The sequence below is a fragment of the Pogona vitticeps genome, chromosome 5, assembly GCF_051106095.1.
Source record: "Pogona vitticeps strain Pit_001003342236 chromosome 5, PviZW2.1, whole genome shotgun sequence".
Classification (NCBI taxonomy): Eukaryota; Metazoa; Chordata; class Lepidosauria; order Squamata; family Agamidae; genus Pogona; species Pogona vitticeps.
Genome location: NC_135787.1, coordinates 86,706,074 through 86,728,776, shown reverse-complemented (window position 1 = coordinate 86,728,776; position 22,703 = coordinate 86,706,074). Strand labels below are relative to the sequence as shown.

Here is a 22,703-nt window from a genome sequence, read left to right as displayed (position 1 = left end):
CTAAACAGACAAAAATAATGTTCCTGAGACAGAACCAATGCAGTAGCTAAGAATGTGAAATCCCCAATACCAGGTCACACCTCAGGAACAAACTCCCAAGCCTGTCATAAGCAAACTCCTAATCAGTCTCTCAGTCTCAGTACACCATCTTGATTACAGAGACTAGCTTTTAGCTCAGTGTTCCCAAACTTTTTTCAGTCATGACCCCTTTTTAATAGCAAAGTAACTTGTGAACCCCCAGCCACATTAGCATAAAAATGAGGTATTTTAATGAGGTAAAGGAAACACATTAAAATAGATTTTTCAGAATAGAAACATATACAGTGGTGCCTCGCTTAGCGAGTGCCTCGGTTAACGGCGAATCCGCATAGCAACAGATTTTTTGCGATCACAAAAGCTGTTTCGCTTACCTATTTTCGCATAGCAGTGTTTTAAAAACAGCTGATCGGCGGTTCCAAAATGGCCGTCGGGGAAATAATGGCCACCCGCAGTGTTTTCGTGCCCATTCCTCGCATACCAAGTGGCGAAAATGGCGGCCGTATGGAGGATTTTCACATAACAGTGAGTTTTAAGCCCATAGGAATGCATTAAACGGGTCGAAGGCAGAATAGCAGCTTCCCATTAGTTTCTATGGACGGAAAAGAGCAGATACGGATCAAATGGTTTTCAATGCATTCCTATGGGAAATGCAGATTTGACCTGAGAACTTTTTGACTTGAGAACCGCCTTCCAATACGGATTAAGTTCTCAAGTCAAGACCCCACTGTATGTAACAAATATAAAATTAATGGCAACTAAAATTAACTGCGGCAACTTCCCAGAAAACACTTCACAACTCCCTTGGGAACTCATGTTTTAGGTCATACACTTAATATAATGAAACTTGATTTGACTATGGCAAGAATTCCTGCTTTACAATATTGTTGTAAGGGTTACTGAAGATAACACATGTGGAAATCATTTTTAAAATTTATTGAATATTTTGACATGTTGCATTTTGAAAATTAAATTATAATCCAGGCACAACAGTTGATGATTGCTCAAAATCTTGGAATTATCAGATAACAGGCACAGAAGTTCAGCAATTACGTCAAGATAGGCTGTCACTCTGACAGCTTTCAAAAGGCATCCAAAAAGATGAATTCTTCAGCCCACAGAGAACACCATAAAGGCTTTGCTCATAATCGGCCTCTTCCAACCTGGTGCCCTCAGCTGTTTTGAACCGCAACTCTTTTCAGCACCATCTAACATGGTCTGTTGGGGGGGGGGGAGATCATGAGAGATGAAATTAAAAAACATCTGGAGGCACTAATCTAGAAGAAGATTGTCAGTACCTAGGACAGGAGATTGTCACTTTCAGCGAACATAGTAAGGGTAAGTGTCATCGAATCCTAATAAGAATACAGTAGCTCCCCCCCAATATCTGCAGGATCAGTATCCACTGATTCACTTTTAAAATATTAAAAGAAAAATCCTAGAAATGTGTATATCTTAAGGTGAAGTTACCAGACCTAACCACTAGAGGGTGCCAGAAACCATACTGTGTATAGTGTTCGCTAGAGAAATGTATTTCTATGATGCCATTACCAGAATTGGACACTAGAGAGCACCAGATACAATGTTTTGTATATACAGTGTTTTCGTAGACTGAAGAAGCTACTTGGATGAGTAGTGAAACGTTTCAACCTAACAAGAAAGAAGTCCAGATGCCATGACTCAGCTTCCAGAATGCTTTGTACACTATAGTGTTCACTATTAAAATAGTGTTTGCTATAATCCGTGTTTTTCAGCATCCGCTGCAGGGCAGGCTTTGAATCAAATAACATGGCAATTCAGTAGGGAGTTAAGCACAATCACCTTGAATTGGACCCTGGAAAACATCTGCAGCTAGCATAACAAGCAGCTAGTTTCTCTTCCCTGTATTCATGAAGAGCTAAAGTTACAGCATTGTAGCATCCAAATTGTATGCAAGAGCAATTTCCTGTGAGCTGAAATATGTTAACTGATCTCCAAGGTAAATCTTGGATAAATGTGGGAAGGGCCTGATATCTGTAAAGTGTCATGGATTGTGCCACCAGTGTAGTTTTTAAAAGGCAGTTTTTGCTGCTGCTGCCATTTGATTCTCTATAAACAAATTGGTGCTCAGGACAACCCTCAGGTTCCATATGGGATCCAACAGCAAGATGGAATCAATTTTAGCCAGTTTGGGTCTTTTTAAATCAGTTTTTGTATTCTCCAAATCTGAAGTTTCACCAAAAAGCCTACTTTCACTCCTTTTGCAGCTTTCCCCCTACACAAAAAAGGCAAAAAAAAGTAGTGAGGCACCATTAGTACATTGTAGCTGTCTCCTCGTACTCTTTAACGTGTTTTTTTTTTTAAATAAAAAATTCTGAGGTGACTGCCAGACACCAACTTTTGAGATTTCGTGATCTGCTGAAGCTGCCCATCCCTGGAAAATGTGAAAGATAATCTATATTAAGAGCATTCACACTTCAGATTCAGTAGCATTTCTTGTGCACAGAGATTCATCTTTGTTCTGTGTAATCTCTGTGTATCTGGTATAATTTAATTTATGTAACCATAATACTAAGCTCTCTGGAGCCTTTGCTATTCTATTGATTGTTGCTTAATTTAGAACAGCTTAGGTATTGCTGTCTTGGCTCACTTGGCTTTTACAATCATCTTGAAACAAAGATATGTGGGGGAGGGGGGTTTGAAGGCCAGTCAGAATCACAAAAAAAAGTTTTATGATCATTGGACCCATCCCACTTGTGATATAATATATAGTTGTAAATAGGCTTGTTCTTTGGGATGCTTCAGTGTTGTGAGTGCCATAAGAGAGTAATATTTATTCTCCATGGGAACTGGTTTTGTCTCACAATTCTACCTTGCACTTCTGATTTCTTTCTCTATTTAAAATATTTTTAAAAGTTTGACAAGAGCTACTATAAGTGCCCTGAAGGCAGTATGTGAATATAAAGTGAATTTTTAACTGTTGCCCCTTGGAATTCTGGATCTTCGTTTAACAGATTAGCACAGGTATGCTTGTGAAGAAAAAGAAAAACACAGTTAAGCTTCCTCATGGAACTAGTTGCACAGTTCTTGGATCAGGCCCATTAATCTTCACAGAATCATAGAAAAGTGAAGTTGGAAAGGGGCCTACAAGGCCATCAAGTCCAACCCCCTGCACAACGCAGGAATACAATCAAAGCATATCTACCAGGTGATTATCTACGGTTTCTTCAATGCCTCACCAACTCCCGAGGTAACCGGTTCCACTGTTGCACTGCTCTAACAGTTCGGAAGGTTTTACTGATATTTAACCGAAATCTGGCTTCCTTTGAGCCCATCCTTGTGTGTCCTGCACTCTGGGATGATTAAAAACAGATCTTGCCCCTCCTCTGTATGACAGGTTTTCAAATATTTGAAAAGTGCTATCATATCACCCCTCAGTCTTCTTTTCTCAAGGGTAAACATGCCCACTTCTTTCAGCCTTTCCTCGTATGGCTTGGTTTCCAGTCCTCTGATCATCCCTGCTGCCCTCTTCTGAACTTGTTCCAGTTTGTTAGCATCCTTCCTGAATTGTGGTGTCCAGAACTGGACACAATCCTCAAGGTGAGGCCTAACCAGTGCTGAATAGAGGGGGAATAGCACCTTGCGGGATTTGGAAACTACATTTCTATTAATGCAGCCTAAAATAGCATTAGCTGTTTTTGTAGCCACATCACACTGTTGGCTCATATTTAGATTGGGATCTATGACAATTCCGAGATCCTTCTCGCTCGTAGTTTTGCTGAGCCAGGTATCCCCCATCTTGTAACTGTGCAATTGGTTTCTTTTTCCAAGGTGCAGGACTTTGCACTTATTCCTGATGAATTTCATTCTGTTGCTTTCAACCCAGTGCTTCATCCTATCCAAGATCATTTTGAATTTTGTTTCTGCCTTCTAGGGTATTAGCTATTCTGCCCAATTTGGTATCATCTGCAAATTTGACAAGCATTCCCTGCAGTCCCTCATCCAGATCATTAATAAAAATATTGAAGAGCATCGGGCCCAGGACTGAGCCTTGGGGTATCCCACTAGTTACCTCTTCCCAGTTAGAGAAGGACCCATTAATCATCATCCTCTGTGTATGATTCTGTAGTCAATTGTGTATCCACATGACACTTGTTCTCTCCAGCCCACACCTAGTTAGCTTGCTAATCAGGGGCACTTTGTCAAAAGCTTTGCTGAAGTCAAGATATACTAGGTTGACATTTCTTATCTTACAATATAGTTAACATTAGGTCTAAGCAACTGATTTTATGCTGAAGATTGTAACTGAAAGGATGTATCCATTTCTGAGATTTATTAATATAATTTATAATACATTTGCTGAGACTCAGCATTTTCCCTTGTGAAAATATATTCAGCAGTGTTTGTCTTCTGGTAACTGAAAAGAGCATATTTTTCAAGTGTGGTTATAGGGATTACATAAATATATTGGCACCACTGAAAGAGCACCACAGTAGTTGTTTCCCTTTAGCTGTTTCCTACACTGTTGCTATATAGTACAAAAGTTTTCTACCTATCGAATTATCACTGTCACTCCTGGGTAGACATCATTCCATCATTGTTTCGACAAAAATGTTCCTGAGATGAGGCTATTACTGGATTCGCAGTACTAGAGAAATTCCAACACTGCTCAGAAAATGGTGAGCTAGGCCTGTACTTTGTTCACATATGCTGTGATGTAGGAAAGGACAAATGTGCACATTTGAAACTGTTTTGCCACAATATAGATGGAGATGGAAGATTTTTGTGAGTGGATGGAGTGTTCCACTTTAGCCAAGATGCTGTACTGAATTGTGCTAAAACCTCATGTGTACAGCATAATGTTTTAACCAGTTAAATAGTCAATTTATAGCATGAAAGATTGGCTTATGACTGCACTCCAGGGATCATTTATTGTCAATCTTCTTGTCAAGCTTTTTTGGGGAGCCTTGCATTTCTTTCTGAATCTTGCAACCTTGATTTTTTATGGAAGAGCCCTGAATAAGTTTGAGTAAATAAACAAGTTAAATAGCAGCTCTATGCACAAAGAAGCATTGCTGAAGAAAAGTCATGAAAGCCAAGATTATACCAAGAGAGAGATTATCCTTTGCCAGCTCCTTATATCACTGAAGTTATTAGGCTGTACTGAGAGTTGCCATAGAAATAAATCGTAGCTGCTTTTTGTTTCCTAGCTCCTGTGGTGGATGGTTATACTGATTGGCTATACTTTGTTACAGGTGAGTTGTGTGAAGAAAAGTTGGATTTCTGTGCCCAAGACCTGAACCCTTGTCAGCATGACTCAAAGTGCATCCTGACACCCAAAGGATACAAGTAAGTCCTATATCCTTATACACAAGTATTGTCTGGTTTTTAATCACTGCTTTGTGCTCCTGAATGGTGTTGGGCTTTGTTTTTAGTGGGGGTGAATTGTGCTGTCACTACTCATTCAGAGGAGTTGTGATCACAGCATAATAGGTCAGTACATTTTTCCCCTTTGGTTTGCATGGAGCCCTGTGTAATAACATGAAGATTCTCTGTTGAGTGACCAGTTTCCTAGCAGTGTGGATTAAATACAAACAATGACAAATGGAGAGGTTTTTATCCTCCACGACAATCCACACAAAATCCTTTCAGTTACTTGGACTAGGAAATGAATAATTACCTTAAATTAAAACTGGAGTATGAAGCTGGAATTACAAGATGGGTCATTAGCAAGACATCATTATTTCATGAGGAGGTTCATCACCAGGAAGGCTAATCTTTAATTAACTGACATTTGTACTATAATGAATTAGTATGCACACTTGAAAAATGATCTTTAATGGTCTTTAGATGAGTAGATTTGGGAAACCTGCTGCTCTGATCTGCACATGTTTTTGCATATTTGCTTTTATTGTGCCAAAATAGTACCAGGACAATTCTGGGTTGTCATTCTAAGTACTTAAATACCACATTCTCTTTTAAATCACCAACCTTAATTTGTTAATATATGGATTCACGTGCACATATACCCATCAAATGAAACTAGGGTATTGATCAGCATGGCCATTCCTTGTTTATTTTCTTTTGGCTTTCTTATTCCCTGTCTTCAAGGCATTAGAGATAGCACAACAGAAAATTAGAAGTGATTTTACTGATGCTAAAAATAAAACAGGACAGACTAGTGTATCACAACTAGTCATCTATCAAATGAAAGGAAGCCTACCTGTCATGTATGTTAGCTTGAGTGCAACTTGCAGACTCCTATTATTTTAACCTGTCTGGGACAGCAAAGAACAAGGGGTGTTGTCAACCAGAGGTATATCACAATCCATGCTTGATGGCTTGTATTTGACCTAGTGGACCACAATTTTTTTCAAGTGTGTACAAAAACAATTTTTTTGCAATACTAGAAGATGAGTAATGTGCTACAACTTGTAAGTTGCATTTTCACTAAAGATAAGTGGCCCAGTACTGTGGAAAGTTATGTTCACATTTCAGTTTACATTTTATATTAAGCAATATATGTTGTGGGAATGTTCCTAAAACTTGTGTCTCCATTGCTTTTTTGACTCTTTAATTATTCAGACTTACAAATGGCTGAACCAGTCTTTAATTTTTATCTAATACTTACTATCTCAGTATTATAGGTGAATAAAAAACAGACTACTAAGGGGCTCCATTTATTGGTGACTGGTGATTGGCAAAGTATCAAACAGGGCCAAATGAAAATTCTGTTACATGGTCAACTATTTATCAGGATCTAGCATTGTGCCACTACTTTCTGTAACCCTCTCAGGTACCCAAAAAATCGCTTCACCCTCTGGAGCGGAATCTGAGGGCAGTCACAGGTCACTGGGATTCCTCCTGACTCCACTGACAGAACTGCTTCAATTAGCAGATTGAAATATTTGATTCCTTGCCACTGTTTTGTTTTTATGTGCTATGAAGTTGTTTCTGACTTACAGTAATCCTAATAGGGTATTAGAGTTATATGGGACATATATCAGGGCTTCAGCACTGTCACTCTCCCCAGGTGAGAGCAGGGATTTGAACCGAGGCATCCTGAGTCCTAGCCTGATACTTTTTACTACACCACACTGCCTCTTGCCACTGTATGTCTATCCTAGGAATTCTATAGATATCTAAGTAAGCTTAATACATTTAAAACAGTCAGGGCCAAAAATATTGGCATCCTTGCAATTCTTTTTTTAAAAAACAATGAAACTCATTTATGGTTACAGGAAGCAATTGATTTCAGTTATTTTTTCCAAATACTGTATTAAGTTAAAGGTGGCAATAATTTTGGCCAGTGCATTTTTGGGTTTCTGTGTGGGATTGTATCAGATTTGACTTTTCTTCTCTATTTGTGTTGTGAATGAGTTTCTTACACCTTTGTACTGGAATTTTGGATCACTCTTCTTTTGCAAACTGCTCCAGGGCCTTCAGATTTGAAGGATGTCATCTCCCACCTGTTGTTTTGAGATCTCTCCACAGGTGTTCTAAGGCAGAGGTCATCAACCCCTGGTCCGCGGCCCATTGCCGGTCCGTGGCTTAAGCCCAACCGGGCCGCGAAAACAGATCTCCCCCCCTCCGCACACACTCACCCCCGCAAAGGTTGTTTGCGCCTGCGCGCGCTTGTGCACCTGTACAAACAGCAGTGTGGCCTCCCAAGAGCCTGACTGGAAAGCTAGCAGCACGGAGGGACCCAGCGGCTGAAGACAGGAGCCTGTGAAATTCAAGTGGCCTCCCCACAGGGCTCTGTCTCCAGCTGTGGGGTCCCTCCATGCTGCTGGCTTTCCAGCCTGGCTGGCAATGGCTGGAAAGCCAGCAGCATTGGGAGACCCCATGGCAGGAGCCCAGTGGAGAGGTCTTTTGAATTTCCCGCGCTCTGTCAGCCAGGAGCGCAGGGCGATGGGGCAAGGTGAGGAGGACTCCACGCATCCCTGACAGCCCACCCACTCTCCCTTGCGAACCTGGTTCCCCCTGGCTCGCCGAAGAGGTGGGCGTGTCATGCACAAGCGTGAAGGGTGTGCCACTCATGTGCACAAGCTCGACACACCCACCTGCGGTGGTGACACACCCACCCATGAGCATGGGGGGTGCCCCCACCCCTGAACCGGTCCGCGCATGGAGTCCATACCCCTCAACTGGTCCGTGGTCCGAAAAAGGTTGGGGAACACTGTTCTAAGGGATTCAGATCTGAACTCATCGATGGCCATTTCAGAACTCTCCAGCACTTTGTTTGTAACCATTTCTGAGTGCTTTTTAAGTGTGTTTCAAGTCATTGTCCTGCTGGAAGACCCATGACCTCTGGTGGAGAGGCAGCTTTCTGACACTGGCCACTATGTTGCACCCCAAAATTCTTTGGTAATGATCAGATTTTATGATACCGTTGAATACAGTTAAGGCATGCAGTGCCAGAATCAGCAAAGCACATCAAAACATCTTTGAACCTCCACCATGTTTGACTGTAGGGACTGAGTTCTTTTCTTTGAATGCCTCATTTCTTTTTCTGTAAATGGTGCCATGATGTCCTTGACCAAAAAGCTCTACTTTTGTCTTATTTGTCCACAGTAAGTTCTTCCAGAAGGATTGTGATTTTGTCACAAAATGTTTTGGCATACTCCAGTTTTTCTTTTTTATGCCACTGTGGTGTCCTCCTGGGTCTCCTACCATAGTGTCCCTTTTCATTCAGATGGCGACGGATAGTGCGAGCTGACACTGTTGTACCCTGTGTCTGCAGATCAGCTTGAATTTGTTGGGAAGTTCATCTGGGTTCTGTATCCACTATTCAAACAACCCTTTGTTGTAATTTTTCAGTAATTTTGCTCTTCCGTTCACATCCAGGGAGGTTAGCTACAAGGCCATGGGCTGTAAAACTCTTGATGACATTGCACACAGTGGACACAGGAACATTAAGATCTCTGGAGATGGACTTGTAGCCTTGAGATTGTCAATGTTTTTCCAGAATTTTTTTCTCTCAAATCCACAGACAACTCTTTACACTTCATTCTTTTCTCCATGCTCAGTGTCACACACTGGAATTATTATTATTATTATTATTATTATTATTATTATTATTATTATTATTATTATTATTATTATTATTAGTAGTAGTAGTAGTAGTAGTAGTAGTAGTAGTAGTAGCAGTAGCAGTAGCAGTAGCAGTAGCAGTAGCAGTAGCAGTAGCAGTAGCAGTAGTATTTTGAGCTGCTATTTCCAATTTCTTCATCTCTGTTTGGAATTGCATTTCCCTTTCCCTTTCTCCTTCTTTGATTTTTTTCTCTTTCCAAATCTTGCTCAAATTCCCTTTTCCTTTCAAGTTTCTTGATTTTTTCCAATTCTAATTGGTTTTTAAGAGGTTGCTCCTCTAATTAGTTTTTCATAGCTAGCTCCTTCAGTTTAAATTCTTGTTCTAGCTTTCATTTTTCAAAATCTTGAGAGCTTTGGATATTTTCTCCCTCTGAGGCAATTATTATTGAGCCCTCAGTTTCTTCTTCACTTTGAATTTAAGTGTTCCCATTTCCCTCAGCCCCTTGGAGCTCAACCTGTGCCTCCATAACCACTTTTTTACTTTGTTTGGGTGGCATAAACAATACAACTTCTTATTAAACTAGACTGGTTCTTTTCCCTCACAAGAGCCAAACAGACCTTTCTTTCAGTGGCTTTCCTTATAACTAGGTTGCACTTTTTCAAGCAGCTCACCTCAGCTACTCCCAAGCTCACAACCCTTGCCACAGTATTTCCCTATCTAGGCAATTCTTGTCTCCAGACACCATAACAACTTTCTGCTTAGCTTTTCTTTACTTTTAGCTTTTATTATCACATCAGATCTATTCTGACTTAGGCTTCCACTCCATCCGCTACTGCTCTTTACCCTCAGAGTTTCAGATTTTGAGTTAGTCACTTTGTCTTGTAAATCCTGAAGTAAATGGTTTCACTTGAGTAGGTATTTTCCCTGTCTTAGGATTCTCCAGATCTGGGTTCAGAAGCCCTGAAACTAAGTCTTCCACAAGACTCTAATGGGTAACCACTTCTTACCACAGATCCTAACCCCTCCTAGCTCGAAATACCTTCAAACTCAAGCCCATTCAATTTTTCACTGGAGTCTTTCATATCCCAGCGCTGTGCCACCAATTTATCACATTCCCACCTGTCCCTTGGTTGTTTCATCAAGCAAAAGGCACAAACTATGTGTCAACATTATATATTTTAATAATAGAGGTCCAGGCCATGTGTCATTTTAAATAGAACCAAATAGTTGTTTATTATTACAGGTGATGAAGGTACAGGCAATGTTTTTAACTCTTACCAAAACATCCTACTTCATATACTCTTAACCACCAACCCTCTCTTTCCACCCCACACTCCAAACTCACCAATCCTCAAATCTCTACTCAATCTCAGACTACTACTACTACTACTACTACTACTACTACTACTACTACTACTACTACTACTACTACTACTGCAGAGACCCTTATATCTCATGACTCCATCTCTCCAGCACTCTCGTTAGTCCATGCAGATAGCACATTAATATTCATGACCTGGTGGACGCCACAATAGGGTTGAACATAAGGTCCATCATTCTGCTAAATAATGTGTTTACAGTAGAACCCCCACATCCATGGGATTAGTGCCCAGTTTACTCCATCAATACAAAATACAATGGGGTGGGCACTGTGGCTTTTGTTGTGTATAGGGTTCACTACTATCCATGGTTTTAGGCATTCACAGTAGATAATGGAACAGATCTCACACAAATACAAGGATCCTGCTGTATTAAGTTATTGACAGATTTTGTCCATGTTATAGTACCAAGAAGCACAAGCTCAAAAAGTAATTGATTTCAGGGTCATACTTTTGAGGCTACTGTCAATGTTTTTGCTTCTTTATAATTCTCAGTAGATAAGTTATGCATAAAATATTGTTCCATTACATTACTTTACTGAATGGTTAACATGTATATTTGTGTGTAGTTTGTGCATGTGTATGACTTTGAAGTAACTGCTATATATCCTAAAGCTGCTGAAAATGCCAGAGGAGTTCTGGAGTATTTAAAGAGACCATTTAAAAAAAATCAGTAATAAATAATGTGAAAGCAACTTCCATACAACTACTCTGTGAAAGTGTGGGGTTATTATTTCAATAGGTTTTTAACAGATGAATTAAACAAAGTGCCTTTTGAATGTAGTATATAGAACATCATCTAAAAGTATTTTTAATTTAATGTAAGGAACCAGGCAAAGATCTGTGGGTCCTATAAAAATTAATCAACTCACAGTTCTTAAAACTATTTTCCATACATCCTGCTTGAATTTCACTGGGATGGTATAGGCCAAACACTTAAATAATAAAGTCCTCTAATACATGATAGCCTTCCTACTACTTTCCCCAGGGTCTTTACCAATTACAAAATTAAGGGATTTAGTAGTATTGAGTCTCAATAAAACAAACAAAAAAAACCAGTCTGAAGATTGAAGTAAAAGCCAAATGTGGGGAGATTATTCATTTATTTAAAGATTTAGATCACACTTTATTTTTCTCAAATATTTTCAATGGCTTAAAAGAAAACCCTGACAACGCAGTAAAAAGCAGTTGCAGGAACAGAAGCCATGCACTTTGGCAAATGGTATAAGGATAGAGATATTTCACATCTCACCTGTGGTCTTATCCAAGTATCAGTCCACAAGTGGACACCTTTTGGGTGCCTTATTTATTTATTTATTTATTTATTTATTTATTTATTTATTTATTTATTTATTTATTTATTTATTTATTTATACCCCACCCATCTAGTCAACTGACTACTCTGGGCGGCTTCCAACACATATAATAACAATAGTAAAATATAACAACATTTAAACATCAGTAATAGAGTTATAGAGCCGCTCAGAGTGGTATAGATTTACCAGATGAGCGGGATATAAATCAAATAAATAAATAAATAAATAAATAAATATTCAAGATGGAAAGAAATACGAAAAAATCTAATAATAGCTGAGGGGAAGGCCTGCCTAAACATCCAAGTTTTCAATTGGTTTTTAAAGATGCCCAGTGAAGGGGCTGCATGGATCTCCAGAGGAAGATTATTCCAGAGGCGAGGAGCTACCGCCGAGAAGGCCCGGTTTCTTGTTTTTCCCCTCCGGACCTCCCTTGACGTCAGGCTCCTCAGCCTCACCTCCTGACTCGGTCGGTGATAAGGGTAGATTTTGGTGGGAGTAGGCCTTCCGCCAAGTATTGAGGCCCTAAACCATTTAGGGCTTTATACGTGAGCATTAAAACTTTGAAATCAACGCGGAACCGAATGGGCAGCCAATGCAAAGCTGCCAGAGTGGGAGAGATATGATGATATTTTCTCACTCCACTAAGGAGTCTGGCTGCCGCATTCTGCACCACTTGGAGTTTCTGCATCAACCTCAAAGGTAGCCCCACATAGAGCACATTACAGTGCTCTAATCTCGAGATTACAATTGCATGTACCAAGGTAGTGAGCGCCCCAACATCAAGATAGAAACGCAACTGGTCTGTCCGCCAAAGATGAAAAAAGGTGGTGCAGACCACTGACGCCACCTGAGTTTCTGTAGTGAGCACCATTTTTACCCAACTTCAAAAAACAGGCCATGCATGTGTTGTAGAGTTTTCCATTTCTAGTAAAAATTTCTTTTTGCTACATAGGAGAAGTACATGTCTCCACAGAGAATAGCTACAAGTTCTCCAGAGTACAGTGGACCCTTGACTTACAGACGGCTTGACTTACAGACTTTTTGAGTTACAGACTTCTCTGGCCGCAAAATTTAGGTTTGACTTGCAGCCTGAGAATTGACTTACAGACCAGAAAAAAACCAAAATGGAACAAAAACGGCCTGTTACGGGATTAATCGGTTTTCAATGCACTGTAGGTCAATGGAGACTTGACCTACAGACTTTTTGACCTGCAGCCACCGTTCCAATACGGATTAATTCTGTAAGTCAAGGGTCCACTGTACACCTTTTCTTATTAATGCTGCCTTGGTACTTTTTAAGAGAAAGGTGGGATAAAAATATTTTAAATAAATCAATAAATCATAAAGTCTCATTAACTCACTTTGAGACATTTATATGATAAACAATAAAAAATTGTTTATAGTTGCTTGAGAAATTACTGTCTTGTATCTTTACTGCACACATTACTGTCTTGTATCTTTACTGCACACATACTTATCAACCAAGAAAACAGATCAACAGCAAACAAAACCAAGGAAAGAGAGGGAAAAAGAAATACTGTGTCTCTAGAGCAGTGGTCCCCAACCTTGGGCCTCCAGATGTTCTTGGACTTCAACTCCCAGAAATCCTGGCCAGCAGAGGTGGTGGTGAACGCTTCTGGGAGTTGTAGTCCAAGAACATCTGGAGGCCCAAGGTTGGGGACCACCGCTCTAGAGGATGCTGTTCCATTCTCACAATTTGTCTGAAGTAGGCTCCAAGAAATTTTTAAGGGCAACCACTACTTTTCAGTGATTAACTGATTGCTGTTACAGGACACTCCTCCTAAACTTGGCTGAGCCTGAGCAATCCATTTGAAAATCATTGAAGTCAGGCTCCTTATTGATCTAACAAGCAGGCACTGTTTTTTGCTTGCAACTTCCAAGATTTGGAAAGTTGCTAGGCAGGCATCAACTCTAGTGGCCAAGTGTTTTGATAGCAGTTAGATTCAGTGCTTTGTATCCAGTTTATGTCATTTTCCCTTCCTTGTGTACTGACCTTGATAAAATAATCTTCACTTCTTCTTTGTGGCCTCTGTGAATCATGATGTGGGTAATCCGCGCCTGTGCAGAGCCTTATTGGAAGATTCTACAGCAGGCTTGTCCAACCCGCGGCCCAACTGCTGCATTGAGAGCCTCACATGCTTGCTTCTGTGAGTTTGAAAGTGAAAGAGAATTTTACTCTTGATTACTTTTCTCTTATTTTTATTATTTTAATTTTTATTATTATATATAAGAGTGTTTCTTTTCTTTCTGCTCCAGCCTTAGGGCCGAAGCATTCCCCCCTTCTCTTTTTTCTATCCATGGCCCCTTTGAGCCTGTTTAAACACTGTGTGGTCTGTGACAATAAGATCCCACTCTCCAACAGCCACGCTAAGTGTCTGTTTTGCCTGGGTGAGGCCCACCAAACCTCTTCTTGTCCTCACTGTAAGAACTTTAAGCGCGGAGTCCTCCGCAGCTGCCTCTCCAGGCTTAAGCTCCATCTTTTGGAGCAGTCCATCCAACCTTCAAAAATCATGGCTCAGCCTGCTTGTAAAACCACTTTGCAGACTAAAGCTATGGAAAAGGCTATCTCAGAAACATCAAAACAACACCCTTCGGCCACACCATCACACTCCGATGCTCCATCGACATTGTCTAAGGGACATAATGTTAAACACTCGATGTTGAAATCTTCGACATCAAAATCGTCTACAAAAAGAAGACTGTCCCCTGATGCCTCCTCGGTTCCCGAACCCTCACCACCTAAAAGATCCAAACCGCTTAAGGCTAAACCACCTGCAGTCACTCCACAACAGCCCCAGGAGACCTGTGACTAAATTTGTATGGGTTCACCCTCAGATGACAAGGGACTCCCGTCCCGTCACCCATGTTCTCAGTCACCTGAATGGGAGGAACAAGTGTACCAGCTTACATTCTCTCCTCCTAGCCCCCAACAATCTGGCTCTCCCAGCAGCCATTCTGTAGTAGCCTTGCCTGACATGCCAGAATTGGAACCGCAGCCTGATACTGTGCCATATTCGGTTGCATCAGGCCTACCACTGCTGCCTCTGCCACATCATCAAGCACAATATCCATATGAGGAAAGCATTCCTCCATAGTGTGCGGCATGAACCCATGCTCAGCACTCTCATCAGGTAGCCATTTGCCCCAATCAGTGCCAAGCGCTCTCAGCCAGTTACTCTCCCCAGTTCGGCAGCAGTACTACACCAGAGGTCCTAGTCTTGGCAACCCTTGGTGTAGAAACGATCTTACCATCATAAGCCTCAAATGCCTCGGGCTGCTTACCATCCAGCATCTAATAATAATAATAATAAATACCTTTATTGGCATAATAAATACATACAAACATACAAAGGGTACAGAGTTCAGTTTATGGAAACAGCCCCTAAAACACTAAAAAGCCCAAGGTGGTTGAGCAATATTCCTCAACTCATGATGCATTTGCAGGCCCAGTAGGTCATTACCTTCCAACTCAGCAGGCTGATCGAGATTGATCCTCTCGGCATCACCAGCATCTGTCTACTCTACAACCATTCAATGTGGTCCACCACCTATCTTACCAACCTTGTTGTTAACATACATTCCATCACCATCGAGACACAGGCTCCGATATCGATGAACCTCGATATCACTCTTGGTCTATGAATGCTCCTTCAGCACCATTGCCAATGGATGACCCTCGACATCTACCGATATGTAAGCCTCGAGTCCGTCACCATCACGACATCAACTATGATGTCGAGGACCCTATATATCAATCTGTGTCCATGGATGCTCTATTAACATCACTGTTGGTCGATGATCCTCAACACCGACAGATGTCCATGGACATACCGTCCACACCGACGTCCGGACATTGAAATCAATATTATGACTCACAACCCCACAGAAGTCAATTGACATTCTATTGACTCCCAACGCAATCCTGAATAATCGGATCAGGGTTCCAGGCCACAAACACCATCTGTCTTACTCGGTTCACCTGATTCTGACCTAGCAGATGCTGAACCCCCAAATCTGGCAGAGGATTTTCAGACTTACGCACAATTGATGGTACATATGGCCAAGTCTTTGGATCTCCAAATCCATAGATCTACAACTGAGCCAGCGGATCATCTCTGCGATCCAATCTCCAAAGATACAACTACTCCAGTTCACATTTCTATGTTACCATCCCTACTCAGCACCACCCAACGTTTGTGGACGAAGCCAGATCATCCTATTCTCTGTCAAAATGTATTGACAACCTTTACAGAGTTTACGATACCAGAGCATTGTTTCTCCAAAAGCAACTAACTCCACATTCGATCTTTGTAGAGGCCTCACAGTCTCAGTCTCGACACCAATAAGCCCTTATATCACTCAACAAGGATTAGGAGGAGGATTGACTCCATGGGCAGATGGCTCTATTCCTCTGCTACCTTCACTATGAGAGTGGCTAATTACCAAGGAGCTATGGGCACCTATTAGTGTTTTCTCTGGGACAATGTGTCCACCTTTACTGAGGCATTACCAGAAGACAAAAAAAGTGCTGGCACAAATATTCCAGCAAGAAGGACTCTCTGTTGCCAAACAGCAATTGCTATCAGCTGGACACACTGTGGATGTGACAGCTAAATCCATGGCTACCTCTGTCACCATTTGGTGCTTTTCCTGGCTAAGAACAGCTGGCCTTGCTGAGGATGCCCGAGCATGCATTGAGGACCTTCTCTTCAATGGGACTGGCCTTTTTAATGCAGAAATGGATAACATTTTGAAAAATGTCCAAAAGAAAAGATCAGCAGCGAGACGTCATACCAACATCATACCAACAATGTCCTCAACTTAATCAGTGGAGACGTCCCTACACTTCTTACCAAAAGTTCCATCAGGAACCCCAGAGACAAACTCATTATACTCCCTATTTCAAACAACAACCTTACAGGGCCAAACCCCATCAGCAAACCACCACTAGGCACAAAGATTGCAAGACCAAACATCATGTTTGATGTCCAGTTGACTGAGATCATAAAAAAACCCTGTCCTCTGAAAACACTGAAAAGGGACAGAAGTCTCTTTCCAATCTTAGACCTCAGAGAGCTGAACCACTACATCATTACCACCAAATTTCATATGGTCACCCTCAAGACAGTTCTCCTTCTACTCAAAAAGAATGACTAGTTCACAGTCATAGATTTCTGAGGTGCATATTTCCACATCTCCACACATCCTTCCCACAAAAACTTTCTTCACTTCCAACTTGGAACTCAGGCCTGTCAGTTCAAAAGGCTTCCCTTTGGCCTTGCAACAGCTCCCAGGGTCTTCACCAAATGCATGGCCCCAGTTGCAGCTTACCTCAGACTTCACAAGATTCTCATCTTCCTCAACATCAGTGACTGGCTCCTTGTAGCTCACTCTCATTGCAAGCACAGAGGACACCCACTTCACGTTATTCCTTCTCTGCAATCTCCATCTTGCTGTAAATGTACAGAAATCCAAGTTATAACCTGCAAAAGTTGTTCAGTACATAGGATCACTCATAGACTCTACTCAAGCCCGTGCATTCCTTCCACCAGACAAGCAATGCAACTTGGTAGTTTTGCTTCGCAACTTCACCCCTCATGTGCTTGCACCTGCATTAACCGTTCAACGTGTTCTGGGCACCATGGCATCCATAACATCTGTAGTACAACACATACACTTAAAAGTGAGATCACTCCAGTCATGGTTTCTTGCCCTCTTCGACCCACGAAAAGACCCTCCTCACACTATGCTAAGGGTCATTCCAGAACTCGCCTCCCAACTTTCATCGTGGTGTTCTTCTCCAAAACTTACGATAGGACAACTGTTTCAACAACCACGTCATCAAATACAGGTCACTACCAATGCCAGCCTTACAGGCTGGGGTGCTCGCTGCAATTCCCTAAGGATCCATGCCAAATGGTCCCACAGAGAAAAATTACTCCACATAAATGAAATAGAATTTCTGGCACTGATAAAAGCATGCAAGGCCTTCAGAAACCACCTTGTGGACAAGATGGTACAGATTGCCAACAACAACACCACAACAACTATGTACTACATTCTGAAACAGGGCAGCACCCACTCCCCAAGTCTCCTCTACCTCACAATCAACCTCTGGGAATAGTGTCTGTCGCATCACATCTGCCTCGCAGCACTGCATATAGCAGGTCAGGACAACAACCTTGCAGACCTCAGCTGCACGGACTCTCAACCTCATAAATGGGAACAGTCAGTCTTCCTCCTCCTCTGCTTGATGGGGCAAGCCAACTGTCAACCTGTTTGCCTCCCGCAAGAATCAGAAGTACGAACGCTATTGCTCCCATGTGGGGAGATGCGTTCGTTGGCCATTGGCCCAGGACCCTTACTTACCTCTTTCCACTGTTCCACCTCCTCCACAAAATAGTAGTTTGCTTACAATAGGACAAACCCATTGCCATCATTATAGGCCTTGGTGGCCGGGACAATCCTGGTTCCGAGTTCTTCACAATCTGTCATCGGACATTCATCATCTTCCCTGCCTGCCACACCTCCTCACACAGAACAACTCCCAGGTTCTCCACCCAGTCCTACCTGCTCTGCACCTGGCAGCATGAAGGATTCTGCCTCCTTGATGGATGTCCTCTGTCAGGCAAAGAAACCATCAATCAGAAAGGCTTATCTATGCAAATGGAAGAAATTTCAGTCCTTCCCTGAAGCCTCTGCTCAGCCTTCAGTCAACCCATCTCACTCCACTGTCCTCCATTTCTTGCTTCATCTTAAGACTAAAGGCCTCTCTCTTTCCTCCTTAAGGGTTTACCTCTCTGCAATCATCTCTTATCAAACACCAAACTCTCCAGCAGCTTGTTTTTTTCAGGCATCCCACTCTAAAGTGCTTCCTCTAGGGCTTATCACACATATGTCCAGATGTTTATCCGCCCTCACTGCAATGGTCTCTAACTCTTGTTTTACAGCAGCTCACTAAGGGTCCATTTGACCCCTTAGCCTCTGTGGATCTTCAGCTACTTACCTTCAAAATGGCCTTCCTTGTTGCTATTACGTCTGCTTGCCAGACCAGCGATCTAGAAGCCTTGCAATATGACTACCCCTATCTGCAGATTTTTCAGATAAGGTCAAGTTGTCTGTGGGTATCGCCTTCTTTCCTAAAGTTGTATCCTAGTTTCACCTATGCCAACCGTTGGTCCTCCCCTCCTACTTTCCATCACCATTTACAGTTCAAGAAAGGCTCCTCCATTCTCTGGACATTAGAAGGGCTCTTACTTTTTATTTGGGCCGCACACAACCTTTTAGGTCTTTTTGTCAGTCTCCAACCTTCCACTAAAGGTCTTCAGGTGTCCTCGCAGAGGATCTCTGAATGAGTTGCTTCTACTATCTACCTGGCGTATCAGCTCGCTCAAAAGCCAGCTCCCCAGGTGATTTGCCCTCATTCTACTAGAGCAGTGGCAGCTTCTACAGAGTTTTTACACAGTGTGCCTCTACTAGATGTCTGTGCTTCTGCCACTTGGTCACAGCCATCCACATTCATCAGGCACTATAGGCTAGATGTTCGACAGAAGTCTGATGCAGCATTTGGATGTGCTGTGCTAGCTTCTACCTTGGTGTGACACCCTTCCTCCAGGTAAGATAGCTTGCTGGTCACTCACAGTGTGATTCACAGAGGCCACGAAGAAGAACAACAGGTTACTCACCTGTAATTGTAGTTCTCCAAGTGGACCTCTGTGATTCACACATCCTACCCGACCTCCCCACTGTCACGCCATGCAGCTCTATTATGTGGGAGTTGACATAACTGAAGGGAGAGTCTTGGTGCCAAGGTACTTATATGGAGGGAGAGGGGTCTATTCTAACGTGGTTTTTTGCTACCGCAGAAGCTCTAGAATCTTCCGATGAGGCACCATGCAGGCACAGATTACCCAGGGTGTAAATCACAGAGGTCCACTCAAAGAACTACAATTACAGGTGAGTAACCTGTCATTTCACACTAAAACTGTGGAGTTAAAATTTTACAGATAACAATGCTAAACCTATTTTTTCATTTTTTAAAAAAAATGCAAATGAAAAATGAATTGATGGTTGCTGTGGATTTTTCGGGCTCTTTGGCCGTGTTCTGAAGAAGCCCGAAAAACCCACAACAACTATCAGATCCCGGCTGTGAAAACCTTCGAGAAAAATGAATTATTGATCATGGTTAATTTATGGGGAGTGTAGTGCTGGTTCGTTCACTGTACACAACCCCAAAGCAAACTCTTGGTTTATTTGTTAAGATCTCTTCAAATAAGATTTATAGATTTACTAATTTTGAAAAATCATTTGTGTGACTCCAACTGCAAAGAAGGCTAACAGAATGATTTATGAGAGCCCTCAAGATGTGCAGTCTGAATATAAAGCCATATAATGAAACAGATCTGCAAACAAGGCAATACCTATAAATATTAAAACTGCAGATTCACATGCAGAGCAAGGTTTTCAATCAGTCTACTGCCTTTCAGCAACAAACTCTGAAGTATTTTCTTTCAAGTGCAGTACAATATATATCTAATTTTCAATATATTTTTTTTAACAGCACTGCAATTTGTAGCTTTTGCAATGTATTTTGTATACCTGCTGTTTATTATTTTGGAATTGCATTACCCTGTATATTTTTCTACTGTATAGATGTAATTGCACACCTGGCTATGTTGGAGAACACTGTGATGCTGACTATGATGACTGCCAAGACAACAAGTGTAAAAATGGAGCACAGTGTACTGATGCAGTGAATGGTTATACCTGCATATGCCCTGAAGGGTACAGGTGAGAGTAATTTAGAAAGGTGTGATAAACCATCTATTATCACATTATGGAATACTTCATCTTACACAATTGTCTCTTTGCATCTAGTGGACTTTTCTGTGAGTTTTCACCACCAATGGTCTTGCCTCGAACCAGCCCATGTGATAATTATGAGTGTCAAAATGGAGCCCAATGCATCATCAGAGCCAACGAACCTATCTGTCAGTGCTTGTCAGGTTACCAGGGTGATAAATGTGAAAAACTAGTCAGCATAAACTTTGTGAACAAAGAATCTTACTTGCAAATTCCTTCAGCGAAAATTCACCCAGAGACCAATATTACTCTCCAGGTAAGGCCAAGGTGCTCTGTAATAAGGTGATCATCATAAAATGTGGATCAGGAATTGAACCCATACATATTTCTGATAGTATTTCAGGTGTATAAATCAAGGTCACTTACCGCAACAGTGTTTAGGACCAAACCAAATATTTGGCAACCAGGATAAGTAAAGGAACACAGTCACTGCTTTTTTTGCTACAAAAAAAAAAATGAAGCAAAGAGTGGTGAGACAGACAGTTTTAGGGGAAAAGTGACAAAGAGACTTCCCTTAACTCTTCCACTGCTTGCTTCTCTTCTCTTTCAGCTGCTTCACCTTAGTTTTCCCTCAAACCAGCTTGATTTTCCTAAGTGTATGTTTGCCATATAAAATGCCTGGGTGGCAGGCTCAGAAGAAAAGCAGTGAATGTGAAGACATAGGTCAGGTCAAAACCAAGGGTTGCTTTCCTGTGATGGCTCTAGCACAAATTATGGCTGCTGCTATGGGTGGCCAACATTTAGAGAAATACTGAAATAACACTTCGTTGCACTGATCCAATAATTCATTTAGTTTTTATCAGCTTAAATGTTTGGGTTGTTGCTTGAATGATTGTAACAAATGTATTTCTTTTACATAAAGTCTTTTTGTTTAATGGCATTATAATCAAACAATGTTTCTTTCTTTCAAATTTCCCATAAGATTGCAACAGATGAAGACAGTGGAATCCTGCTGTATAAAGGTGACAGGGATCATATAGCAGTGGAACTGTATCGTGGACGAGTCAGAGCTAGTTATGATACAGGATTGTACCCAGCATCTGCCATTTACAGGTAAGCTTATAAATGAAGCAAAGGTGGAGTACCACAAGTCATGAAGGATGCAAACATTGTCACATTGTATAAGAACGAAGGAGACAGGGGCAACTGCAATAACTACCATGGCATCTCTCTTTTCAGCATTGTAGGGAAGCTGCTTGCCTGTGTTGTACTAAAGAGACTCCAGGTGCTTGCAGACAGAGTCTATCCAGAATCACAGTGTGGATTTCGAGCTAATAGATCCACCACTGACATGGTATTCTCCCTCCGACAGTTGCAGGAGAAATGTAGGGAACAATGACAGCCACTCTTTGTGGCCTTCATAGATCTCACGAAGGCCTTTGATTTGGTTAGCAGGGATGGCCTTTTTAAAATACTTCCCAAGGTAGGATGTCCACTTCAACTTCTTAACATCATCAGGTCCTTTCATGAGGAACTGAAGGGCACTGTAGTTTTTGATGGCTCAACATCAGATCCCTTTGACATCGGAAGCGGAGTGAAACAGGGCTGTGTCCTCGCGCCAAGCCTGTTTGGGATCTTTTTTGCTGTCATGCTGAAGCACACCTTTGGAACTACAACAGGAGGTATCTATCTCCGGACTAGATCAGATGGAAAGCTCTTTAATCTCACTAGATTGAGAGCAAAGACCAAAGTCCAACTGAAATGCATGCGGGACTTCCTCTTCGCAGATGATGCAGCCATTGTTGCCCACTCTGCTGAAGATCTCCAACAATTCATAAATCGTTTTAGCAAGGCCCTTCAAGATTTTGGACTAACAATCAGCCTGAAGAAAACAGAAGCCATGGGCCAGGACGTGGACTCACCTCCCTCTATTACCATCTCCACGCAAGAATTGGAAGTTGTTCATGAATTTGTGTACCTTGGCTCAACAATCTCCGACACTTTCTCCCTAGATGTTGAGCTGGATAAATGCATTGGCAAAGCAGCTACCATGTTCTCTAGATTCACAAAGAGGGTATGGCTCAATAACAAGCTGATGGCATATACCAAGATCCAGGTCTATAGAGCCTGTGTTCT

The 22,703-nt window shown here is 41.7% G+C and overlaps 1 protein-coding gene across 12 annotated transcripts in view; it reads left to right on the top strand.

The window, feature by feature from the left end:
* SLIT2 (slit guidance ligand 2) overlaps nt 1–22,703 on the top strand; it is a 455,778-nt gene that overhangs the window by 409,443 nt on the left and 23,632 nt on the right. For all 12 annotated transcript variants that reach the window (XM_073001077.2, XM_078394061.1, XM_073001083.2 and 9 more), the window contains 4 exons: nt 5,271–5,364; nt 20,418–20,555; nt 20,643–20,883; nt 21,550–21,680. In XM_073001077.2, the coding sequence (XP_072857178.2) occupies nt 5,271–5,364; nt 20,418–20,555; nt 20,643–20,883; nt 21,550–21,680 (604 nt within the window). The remainder of the gene's footprint in view (nt 1–5,270; nt 5,365–20,417; nt 20,556–20,642; nt 20,884–21,549; nt 21,681–22,703) is intronic.